The sequence below is a fragment of the Dromiciops gliroides genome, chromosome 3, assembly GCF_019393635.1.
Source record: "Dromiciops gliroides isolate mDroGli1 chromosome 3, mDroGli1.pri, whole genome shotgun sequence".
Taxonomy (NCBI): Eukaryota; Metazoa; Chordata; class Mammalia; order Microbiotheria; family Microbiotheriidae; genus Dromiciops; species Dromiciops gliroides.
The window spans coordinates 58,628,126-58,640,727 of NC_057863.1; the positions used below are offsets into that span (position 1 = coordinate 58,628,126).

Genomic DNA, 12,602 nt, shown 5'->3' on the forward strand with positions numbered 1-12,602 from the left:
CACCCAAAGCTTCCTATATTCTTACTGATCCACTGTCAATAAAGAGTATGGTTACTTAATAATGGAGGATATTCTACTTTGTGTATATGCCATCCTAAAGAGAAATTGAAAAGTTAGGAACCCCTGCTCCCTGGAGGCTGCCTGACTATTCTAATATTATTTGTAGAATCCTCTGCTCTTAGCTGTAAACTGCAAATAAAATTCCTTATTTTCAAATCAATACCTTTCACCAATATGCATTATGAAGATACACATATAATATTTTCTTTAAAAATTTTATTAGACAAAGTGTTACAATGGTACTTGAAAACAGAATCTTGGGGAGACTACTAAATTAGCCAGTTTTCATTGAACAGTAACATGATGCTAGTCATAACTTAAAAAAAAAAAAGACAAAAGAACAAGAAAGAAAATAGTGACCCATGGCAAAATATTCCATTAGTCTGTAGTTTTCAGTAATTCCCATCCAATAATATACACGCAACTACCAAGCCTACTTATTCAGTCTTTTTAGTAATACCTGTGAAGCCAAGTACAATACACGTAAGTAGCCTGCTTCGGAGAAATACTGAAAAGAGAAAGTAAATGATGCATCAGGAAACCTTGCTTGCATTTTGAGAAGCTTATGATCTTGAACACAGATTCACCAGTCAACGCCATATCCTACAGGTATTATCCTTGCTACCTGTGATACAAATATCATATTGTCATATATTGTTACTTTTCATAAGTTTATATTCTTGTTATCTTACACTTCAGATCTTTTCTTACTAATAAATACCACCAGGGTACATAGTGGGGGGCACTGCAGTGGATAGAGCGCCTAGCCTGGAGTCAGGAAACCTCATCTTGCTGAATTCAAATCCAGCCTCTGATACTTAACTAGCTATGTGACCCTGGGCAAGTCCTTTAACCCCATTTGCCTCAGTTTCCTCATCTGTAAAATGAGCCAGAGAAGGAAATAGCAAACTACTCCAGTATCTTTGCCCCCCCTCCCAAAAAATGGAATCATGAAGACACTGAAATGACTGAACAGCAACTACTAAATGAGCCAGAGCTTCAAGGTGTGATTATTAATTCCCTGAGAATGTCAGGGGTTTGTGATATATTAAATATTTTTACATGGTTTTAATTAGCTCAGTTGGTCAGTATTAATGAAACCAAAACCATGGAGTCAATTTCTCTACAGATCAGTTAGGTGGCACAGTGGATCGATGGCTGGATCTGGAGTCAGGGAAATCCGAGTTCGAATCCAGCCTCAGACACTTACTAGTCATGTAACCCATTTGTTTCAGTTTCGTCATCTGTAAAATGGGGATAATAGCACCTACTTCTCTGGGTTGCTGTGAAGAGCAAATGAGATAATAATTATAATAAGCTTGGCAAAGTGCCTGGCATATAGTCAGTGTCATATAACTGTTAGCTGTTATTATTATTAGCTCCATTCTAAACATTGGCTTAATTGTATATCCTAGCCAGTCTTCTCACACAATGCATGGTGTTAATTACTATAACTCCTAATGTTTTGCTATAATGCCATTAAAGGTGCATAATTTCCAAAGAGAGGGATCCTTCCCTTCCATATGTTTTTTTTGGGGGGTGGTGCGTGAGGCAATTGGGGTTAAATGACTTGCCCAGGGTCACACAGCTAGTAAGTGTCAAGTGTCTGAGGCCAGATTTGAACTAAGGTCCTCTTTAATCCAGGGCTGGTGCTCTATCCACTGCACCACCTAGCTGCCCCCATTCCGTATGTTCTTGACATTACCACCCTGTGAATCATGTTTATCCTGTGGCCTTTTTGGCATTTCTCTGCTAAAACCTACCTCCCACACCCACCCCATCATTCCACCCACCAGGAGAGGCCCAAGGTACCAAGTATATGGTTACTCTCTCTTAACCTCCTACCCAAACAAGTCAAGACTCCTTTTAGGAAAGTAGCTGATGAGAACTCCTTCTCATTAAGATGAAATGACTGTGTCACCTGCCCCAAGGCTATTTATTACCTGTTAGTAGTAATAGACAAAACCCCTTTATAATAAAAGAAGCAAGTCTCTAGCTGCTGGGAGGGGACTTTAGGGGCTAGGGCCTCTTTTCTCTCAGCCCCATGGACTAGTCAGCCTTTTTGTGATGCACACCTTGGGTTTAAAGGTACAAACATCTTCAATTCAAGGGCAATATCAGTCACTAATAATTTTCAAACCTGGATAAAATGAAGAATGATCCTCATTATTACTTAGCAAGAGAAATCAATGGAGATCAATAGCCATGTGGCCTAAAGAGATTAAATCACAGCCCAAAAAATTGATCTGCGGTTATGCCTGTACCAATGCCTGTTCTGAATTAATTCTGTACTTTGAAATGTATTACAGGGTTATGTGTGGTTTTTTTAGGACATTAAAATAATAAAAAAGGAAAGTATTTGTTTGAATTGTTCAGATGTTAATTCCTTACAATTGTGACAAGTAAATGTTCCAAGGGCCTTGTAAAGAGCTGGGTTCAAGTCCTACCTTTCATGCATGGGACCCTCAGCAAGTCACTTAATTTCTCAGTGGCCCCAGGTAATTCTAATTCTCTAAGACTAGAAATTGCAGCGAAAATGCTGATCTACACTGGGAGAAGTTCTTTGCTGGGAGCTCCTTCCCCTCTCCCCCACTCCAAACCATAGGGGTGAAAAAAAATAACAACAAATGGAAATCACGAAGGAAAGCCTGGCCTCTATCCACCACCTGTGCCCCACCATAGCAGCCAGTGCTCTTGTAGTACACTTTCTAAATGGCTCATATCTCCTAGTGAGGGGACCCCCAGCCCCTAGAGCCTAACATTACCTTTCTTCATTAAAAGTGACCTTGTTTAATCCCTTGATAATATTCAAACTACACGACCAGGGGGAAGAGGCCTGGGCCTGGATTTAGAAGGCCTGGTTTTGAGGCCTGGTAAAGCCATAAAAATGTTTCAGCATCAGTTTTTCTTCACTTGTTAAACAAGAAGATTTCTACTGGCTTTATCATCATGATGGCTTAATATGTCCAGCTACTTTGTTACACTTTAACATAGCACTTCTTGGGGAAGATTCTATCATCCCAGCGATGGATTTTTGGGAAATACGACAAGCCGGAAGGAGTAAGGTTGTGGACTCGAAGGCTGTTTCAAAGCTGCCCCCAAACCATATCAGATAAGCCGTCCTCTGCTTCAACTATGCTCAAGGCTGGACACTAACACAGGTACTATACTACCACTTTGCGGAATGAATGATTGTCAGCATCAGGTAAGTAATTCCTATTGGATTAGTGGAATTTTGAGAAGGGTTTATGAATATTTAAGTGGCTGGCAAAATTTAGGATAAGCTAGCTTTTGTTTTTTTTTATGTCAGGGAAATTTGCCTTGTAAATAGTTTACCTAATGTCATGCAGTGAGCCAGTTGTGAAGCTTTCTCCAGTTCAGTACTTTAGCAACCAGACCATGCTGTTATTAAAATTAACTAATGAAATTAATATGGCATATCATGAAGGTATGTTTATGGGCAAGGCATTTTAGCTAGTTCCTCTTGGAAATATGCCACATATTTCAGTCAAGGACACCATAATATTGACTGATGAAGAGAGCTTACTTTAAAATTAAATCAATGATTTGGCTTCTTAACTTGCCTGTAATGATGATATTGCCTTTATAGTTGAAAGCACAAGAGAAGATTTCATCTGTGTGACCCTCTAGAATCTGGAGGCACTGTCCTGTGTGAGAGTCCCATATTCTAGCTGTTTTATCAGAGCTACCTGTCAGAAGACGATTTCCTTGAGGATTAAAGGAAATCTGAAAAAGAAAAAAAAAAGAGCACTAAATTACTAATGTGAGAGCATACAGTGATCCTAATAACAATATTTTGGGGGCAGTTAGGTGGTGTAGTGGATAAAACACGGGTCCCGGATTCAGGAGGACCTGAGTTCAAATCCAGGCACTTGACACTTACTAGCTGGGTGACCCTGGGCAAGTCACTTAACCCTCATTGCCTCACAAAAAAAAAAAATTAAAAATAAAAAATAGCAATATTCCAAGTTATGAGAGCAGGGTTCCAGGGTCCATGTAATGACTACAAATGTTTTTCTAATATGTATTTTGGTCATTTAAACATTTACCAAACCCAGGTCCTCTTCCTTATTAAAATCTCTTACATCGCATACACTACTGCTATGAATGTTAATTACATCTCTTTATATTTCCACCAAGCTACAATTTAAAGTGAAACCAATTGTATATGTAGTTTTGAGCTCTAACAAATACTTCCCATATTTTTCCTATATTTTCTTTTAAAGGTAGACTATGATAGGCAACATTCTGCTAATACAGCCACATAGTGAAATTAAGAAAATATTTTCAACTTGAAAAATAAAATGAAGGTGGATTAGCTGTAATTCTGGCTTCCAGACCTCTGACTTTTAATTTTTTGTAAGCAGAGAACTAAAAAGAATCCTTCTATTATAAATATTGTCAGATACATTTCCTCCATTAAAATCAGCTAATAAAGTTGTTAAGCATTTCTATCTTTTGTTTATGATATCTTTAGGACAAATATATTCCTATCCTTACTATGTTCATGCATATTAACAAAGATTTCCTGCCCTTCATCCCAGAATACTATTTTTACAATATCAATACTAATTTTCACACACAATGAGAAAAATAAATGTTATGGAATTTCAAACCTGAACAAAGTTGAAATTATTTGCAATTTACAATACAAAAGAAAAACCTGGCATACTTAAAGAGCATAACTTAACTTTTTAAAGGAATTTGGTCATTATTTCAGACTTACTCCTTCAACATGAGATTTCAGAGAGAAATATAGACATATAGAACATAACATTAGTAGAATAATCTGTGGCAAGCATGTGTGTATGTGTGTGTTAAAAAGACAAACTACACAAACTGTTTTTGAGTAAGGGAGTTGTGTCTCAACTTATAAATATGAAAAGCAAAAGTGAAGAGTAAAATATCTGTTTTAATTCAAAATAATAGTACTATTCATCTCCTTTGGTCAGAAAAATCATATATTGTATAAAACATACAACTACCTAAATCTGTTCTTGTGTTCTCCTATGGGCTACTTCACATAATCACATTTTCCCTTCACACTCAGACGATTCCTTTCTCTAATTGGTCCCATAAACTTGCTCATTTCTCTGCCTAAAATCCCACTTTCATAACTTGGAATTCTGTTATTAGGGACACTCTATGTTCTTCCATTACAACCACTGTCAACCAAAGACCTGAGCCCATGATTCCAAAAAACACATCAAATCAGAGATTGCTGTATTCAAGGTAGCTAACCTGAACCTCTGAAGAAACCCTAAAAGAAAGCAAGAGTGTTTGACCAACACCATGCCATAAAGGCTCAATTCAACAAATATTGATTAAATGTCTCAATGCAAAACTGAACCCATGGACAAAGGGAGCAGGAATCAGGATGAGCCTAGTTGGAGATAAGCACTAAATCCTAAACCATGGTAAAAATCCTCACACACCTGGACCATGGTTGAACAAGCAGAAAGCAAAGCACTATGTGACTTACTTAGTTTGGTCATTTGTAGAGAAGACAAAAATAGAACTTTGGAATTTCTGAAAATTGAAGAATTTGAGGATACCTATTGTTATTAGTTACTATTAATTAGTGGTTATTAGTATAATGATATAATTGCAGTATCAATTCGATGAGTAAAATATTTATCACATGGCATGATTCCTATAAAATTATTCAGTCATGCATATACTATAAATGGGAAAAGCTGCTTAAGAGTTCAATAAATTGCTTTACCAAATACTTTTGGTATACCAGGTTTTTTAAAACATTCATTTTTATTATTATCTTTTAGTTTTATATGGCCTAAATTTCTCTTTGTATCCTTCTCCTTCCCCATTTTATAAAGAAAAAAAATGAAATGGAGAAAGAGGAGAAATCAGCAAAATTGGTCAATACATAGGAAAAAAAACTTTAAAATAAAACAATATTCTATACCTATGGGCCTACCACCTCTGCAATGGAGTTAGGGTTGGGGAGGTGGGGGAGGAGAGGGAGTTATCTTCTCTTTGAATTCTACAGTTAGTTTTTTATTGTTTCATTGTGGTTGTTCTTTATGTTTCCTTTGTCATAGTCACTATGTATATTGTTCTCCTGGCTTTGCTTACTTCACTTTGCATCAGTTCACATAAATCTTTCCAGGCTTCTCTGTGTTCATCATACTCATAGCACAGTAATATGCCATTCCATCAGTAGACCACAGTTTGTTTAGCCATCCTCCATCTGTTAAACAACTACTTTGTTTCCAATTCTTTTCTGCCACACCAAATAATTATTTTGTTTTTTACAGCTGAAGTAAATGTTGTTTTATGGAGCACAATTGATTTTACTCTTCAATCATCATGTCTTCCTTGAGGATATACTTACAAAAATGTGTACCATAAAATACATGTGATAAATTTCTTAGAACAATATGAGAAATTGAGCTAGATTTAGTCCCTCTATACCTTTGAGTTTTTACTTAAATAAGTCATTTAAGACAGATGCCTCTTTGGGTTTATTCTTGAAAGATATGAATTCTAAGCAAACACTTATAAAGGGAAAAGCCAACTTACCTTTGAAATTTCACCTTCATGACCTTCTAACTTGGTAATACATTTTCTTGTAGCAGCACTAAAAACTCTTGCTGTTCCTTTATCAGAGGAAGAAACACATATATTCAGTGTTGTGAGTATCTGATTTTTGTTTTTATAATCCTCTATGCTGGAATGTAAGATAACAATCCTCATATCAAAGGGGACCTACCTTCCCTTATGCCCTATGCCTAGGAAGAGGAGCTGGATTCTCACATGTCTCATCCATTTCTTTACCAGAGAAGTGAGAAAACAGTAGATTGGGGAGGGACTTGGGTAGTAAATGCTCCAGAAACTAATCATGAAAATCCATGAAAGGCCTTGCAAACATCATCTGCTCTTCCTTTGATTTCTTGAGAGTTCATAGAAATTAGTGTTCAGTTCAAAGTTGAATGGGCCAAAGATCTAGATGATTGGCCTGACTCCTCCAGTCTCCACACCTTCAATTCAGTAACCTAAAGCAGGAAGCCCACCCTAATCTCATGGATAGGGAGGCAAAAGAAAAATACATCAAGCTGCTATTTGCTAAGGATGAGGCAATGTTTAAAACTGCCCTATTTCTGAAGCACAGGGAACAAGCAAAGACGCCAGTGAGCAGGATATTACTTGTTTGCAAATGAACTGGATCCAGTGAGAGATCAGTGGTCCCATTAAGTAGCATAGGAGAATCTAAATTGCTCCAGAGCAGTGATAGTCTGTCAAATGCTAGCATTCTTCAGTGGATTGGCAAATTAGTAGATCAGGGAAGTCCGGGATGCATTAAGTCATTAAGTACAAAAACACTCACTCCTGTCTCCCCAACACCTGAGTACAAACAGTTTCTGAAGGAGTTTCCAGGGGCAAGAGTTACAAAAAAAGAACAATAGTTCTAGTGAAACTCAGAATTATAGTCAGTAGACAAGCATTTGTTAAGCACTTACTGGCACCAGGAACGGTACTAAGTCCTGGGAAACAAAGAAAGGGGAAAAAAAAAACACAGGTGCCTGCCCTCAAGGAGTTTCCTGAGGAAACCACAGGCAAATAATTATGCGCAGATGCGGCAGTTGGGAAAGCCAGCAAAAGCCTCTTCCTCAGCTGGAATTTGAGCTGAGGCTTGAAGCAAACCAAGAACAGAAGGCAGAGGTGAGGAAGGAGAACTTTTCAGGCATGAAGAGACTGGAGATGTAGTGTTCTGTGTGAGGATGCTTGGGGTTAAGGGATTGCCTTGTGTCCCGGCACCTATTAGAAGCAGCACCTGAAACACTAGGTCTTTCTGACTCTAACAAGTGTCTTCTGTCTTCTGCACCCCAATACCTCTTCCTAGAAATGTCTGATACTTGAAAGGTAATCTATGCCCACAAACAACTCTGACACAAGGATTACAAGTATCTTTAGGGAAAATTTTAAGTCATTAATTCTGAGTTTTAAAAGTACATACTGGGGCAGCTAGGTGGCGCAGTGGATAGAACAACGGCCCTGGATTCAGGAGGACCTGAGTTCAAATTCAGCCTCAGACACTTTACACTTACTAGCTGTGTGACCCTAGGCAAGTCACTTAACCCCAATTGCCTCACAAAAAAAAAAAAAAGAAAAAAGTACATACCAAAAATATGCTAATTGTTACAATATTTACTAAGCCAAAAGAACAGGGGTTCCTTCACCTTTTCAATATCTGATAAATTCTTACCCAATAGATTTAAATCACCATCGAAATAAGTGCAAAGAAAGAGCCCTGAATATTTTTCCCTTCATGGTACTGTAACCCGTAATTTTACTCCTTTGGCCAAACTATCAATTACCAACTTTGGCAATTTCAAAAACTCATATAACAATACTTGTCTGTCTTTTACTTTCTCAAGTAAGTAATAGACTTCCTGTTTTATCAGTGCCTACACAATACCAGTATAATCAGATGGAAAGTTAGGAATTCAGCAAACAGGATATTCTTGTTTGTTGTTAACAGACCCAATACCTTTCAAATCATTTTTATAGACTTTCACAACTTAATTTACAAATGCTTTTCATTAATAAAGCCCTTTTTGTAAATAAAACATAATAGACACTTAAAATATTTTAGAATGAAAAATATTCTACAAAATTATGAATGAAACTTTCAGTACATACATATAAAGTCTGAATAATCAATATTTGTCAAGAGATTCAGATAAAATATTATCTTTAAAAAACATTCATTATTTGCTAATTCTTCAGATTTTACCTCAATTTTATTCTTTATTATTATATTTACATATCATATTCTACCACATGCCCAGTGAGCAATTGTGCTGATGACAAAATTTCATACGTGACAGCATGGTGGAGTGGACAGAAGGTTAGCCTTGGAGTCTGAAGGCCTAGTTCAAACCCTGTCTCTGAGTGGACTTCTGACAATCTATGAGTCATTTAAGCTCTCAATGGTCTTGGAAACTCTCTTCAACTGTAATTTTTTTTGGGGGGGTGAGGCAACTGGGGCTAAGTGACTTGCCCAGGGTCACACAGCTAGTAAGTGTTAAGTGTCTGAGGTCGAATTTGAACTCAGGTCCTCCTGAATCCAGGGCTGGTGCTCTATCCACTGTGCCACCTAGCTGTCCCAACTGTAAATTTTTGATGAATTGTTGCTGACCTACATTTTTGGGAGAAAATTTCTACATTGGTAGACTCCCAGATATAAAGTAAAAAACAAACAACTTTTCTCATAAGGAAAACATATTATCAGCTTACTTACCATCAGCTGAAGCAGTTGCAATAAGCTGTCCTGTATAATCAAAACAGATATCTAATATTTCATCATCATGACCTGTTAAAGTTGCCACACACTTCCCATTCAAAACATCCCACAGCTGTAATTTAGAAGAAAAAGAAACCTATGTATTTCTATTTAAGAAAACTACATAAAGTCAAAAGCAATCTTAAGAATGTAATTGTTACTGTTGGGCTTAGTTGTTTGAAGCGTGATCATGGATTTTCCTAAATTATAGATTATGGATTTGATCCTTCAGTTAGCTTCACTCTGCTCCTAGAGCCAGTTGCCCTTGAACAAATCCAAAGGTGTAGCAGCTAAATGGTGTGGATGAATCTCTACTACAGGAAAAAACTCAAAGTGCATGGCCCACAGTAGGTATGAGGTGCTCATGTGTAGTCAATCAATTAGGAGTATTTTTTTTGTCAGATTATCAGCTCTTACTAAAATATATATAAACTGTAGTATAAGAATGTCAGGGTGAAGGGCATTTAGTCTAAATTCACAATCCATTATATTATACTTTCAAGGTTCGGAAGTATAAAATATATTATTTTAAATACTTTCTCCTGTTTTTTTAAAATGAAAGTCATAACATCTTACTTGATTATATTCTTATCAAATTTTACATTTTCCCTTATAAGGGCAAAAAAATCAAAGCGGAAATCTGAAATAAAGTAAAAAATCATTAATGCCATTGGTTTATAAACATTCATCATTTGCTATTAAGAGAGAAGAAATGTGTTTTTAAAATCCACTTTCCTAGCTTCCAAGTTTAATAATCTCTTATTCTGAAAGTTCAACACACATATAAATAATGAATTTATTAGGTAAAGGCCTCTCTTTAACTCACCATGCATGTTTTGTCCATAGATCCAGTTAAAATTAAAGAGCAATCCCAGTTGAATAAAGCACTACTAATCTCTGCACGATGACCTATTAAAGTATATACCTTCCTAAAAAAGAAAAAGAAAAAAGAGAAATAAAACAATGAAATTTATGGCATATTAAATAATGTCAATCCTAGACACTTAAGCTATTGCAAAAAGACCAACAATTGTAATTTTTACATGGCCATGATCTGAGTGAACATGTTGACACCTGAGTCAAAGGGAAAAGAAATCTATAGCTTAGAACCAGTCAATGAATTCCAAAGTCATTGCTTCATGTAGACAGTATGAAAAGTCTAAAAATATCAATATTGACAGCAATGAATAAAAGATTTACCTTATCTCAGAAAGGAGTGGAAGCTTTTGAAAATATGGTGTCAGTCTAAAATCCAGAAAGCTTGAAAATATCCTCATGCTTGATTAGTGAACCATTGACCATTCAGAAAATAAATAATAAATTTGTGGCATATAGATGTCCTTTGTTTCTCTTCTCACCTTTGGTGGAAATGAGTTGGCAAATCCCTTGCTCTTTCAGCCCTTCTATAGCTTACTACTTGCAACCAAGGATTTTACAATTGATAGTTAATTTGTTTAACTTTCTTATGACTAGAACAACAAAAAAATAAAACCTAGGAAAAAAACTGAAGTGATTGGACCAAATCAAATTTGGTGAATTATCTATATATTTGTTTCAGATTGATATCTTTAAAATACATTAAAAAGTTGGTTACATAATACAAACATAAACAATTAAACTAAACCATTATGGTAATGATATTGTACATTTGCTCTCTTTTACAATTTTACGTTATTTCAATGAGTACTTACAGAAGATAGATATTTCTATAAACAGAGAATTCATAAAAAGAAGCTTTAGATATCGGGGCCCTGATGTTAACATCTTCCTCTGAGAGTGCACCTCAATCTTCCTTGTTACTAAAGAAACTTTCTATGGTCCTCACCTTTCTCTGTCCGCTCATCTTGGCTTTCCTTTACTTGCCTTTGTTAGCTCCTTAAAGTGGGGTACTGTTTCCAGGCTGCACTATCCCAAGTTTCAGAAGGTCCCAGGTGGTATGATTTAAGGAGGAACAGGTTTTTTACTTGCCTGGCCTGTTCCCTGGTCCATAGGCAACCCCAGACCAACTTGCTAATCAACCAGCTTTGTGTGTTGTGAGAATTCATAAAAAGAATGTACCAGGCAAGGGATAAAGAGGATCACAGAAGATAAAACTGTCAGTTTTGGTTACAGAAAAAGATTTTGCACAAACAAAACCAATACAACTAAAATTATTAGAGAAGCAGATAACTGGGGGGGGGAGATAATTTTGCAATTTCTCTAATAAAAGTTTTATTTCAAAATAATAAAATACTTTTCTAAAAAAGTTTTGTTTCTGAAATCAATAATAAATGTAATCAAATTTATAAAATAGAAATCATTCCCTTAATTGGTAAATGGTCAAAATATATGAACTGGCAATTCTCAAAGAAAGAAATACAAGTTATCAACCAACATATGAAAAATGTTCCAAACTGACAAATTAAAGAGATTCAAATTAAGATAACTGAAATACCACGTCACACTCATCAGGTTAACAAACATGAAGAAAAAAAAAAGCAAAATGACTAATGTTGGAAGAGCTTTGGAGGAAAGGGCACATTCATACACTATCAGGAGAAGTGTGAAGTGGTCCAATCATTCTGGAATCAGTTTGGCACTATGTCCAAAACATCACTAAAATGTATGTATCCTTTAAACCAATGATATCACTACTAGGTTTATTCTCCAAATAGATCAAAGAATGAAGGAAAAGACCCCTTGTTTACAAAATATTTAGAGCAGCTCTTTTATCAAAGAACTGAAAATAAAGGAGGTAATCATTTGGAGGATGGCTGAACAAATTATGCTATGTGAATGGAAAGGGATACTACTATACCAGGAGAGATGACAACGGAGATAATTTAGAAGAAACTGTAAAGATTTGTATGAAATTGTGCAGAATGCCTTAAGTAGAAACAAAACAATTTAACAAACATTATCATAAAGGGAAACAACTTTGAAAGACATAAGGACTCTAATTAATGCAATGACCACTTAACTAATGATGGATCATGCTATGCAACTCCTGAGAGGTGAGACTCAAGGTGTGGAATGAGATCTATATTTTTTTTTAAATGGCCAATGTGGAAATTTGTTTTGCTTGACTATACACAATTCTTATGAGTTTTAGTTTTGTATCTTTATTTTTTCCCCAGGGGTGGATGGAGGTAGGAGAGAGAAACTGTTAATAGAAACATAATTTAATTTTTAAAGTGATATATATATATATATGTATATATGAGTCACTGTGTTC

At 35.9% G+C, this 12,602-nt stretch overlaps 1 protein-coding gene across 1 annotated transcript in view; it reads right to left on the reverse strand.

Annotated features, from left to right (window-relative positions):
* Positions 1-309: 309 nt before the first annotated feature.
* DAW1 (dynein assembly factor with WD repeats 1) overlaps positions 310-12,602 on the reverse strand; it is a 49,838-nt gene continuing 37,545 nt past the window's right edge. Inside the window, exons 9-13 of the mRNA XM_043996569.1 lie at positions 10,215-10,317; positions 9,347-9,461; positions 6,625-6,701; positions 3,645-3,807; positions 310-685 (exon numbers count right to left, since the gene is read on the reverse strand). Coding sequence (XP_043852504.1) covers positions 651-685; positions 3,645-3,807; positions 6,625-6,701; positions 9,347-9,461; positions 10,215-10,317 — 493 coding nt within the window. The 3' untranslated portion in view covers positions 310-650. The remainder of the gene's footprint in view (positions 686-3,644; positions 3,808-6,624; positions 6,702-9,346; positions 9,462-10,214; positions 10,318-12,602) is intronic.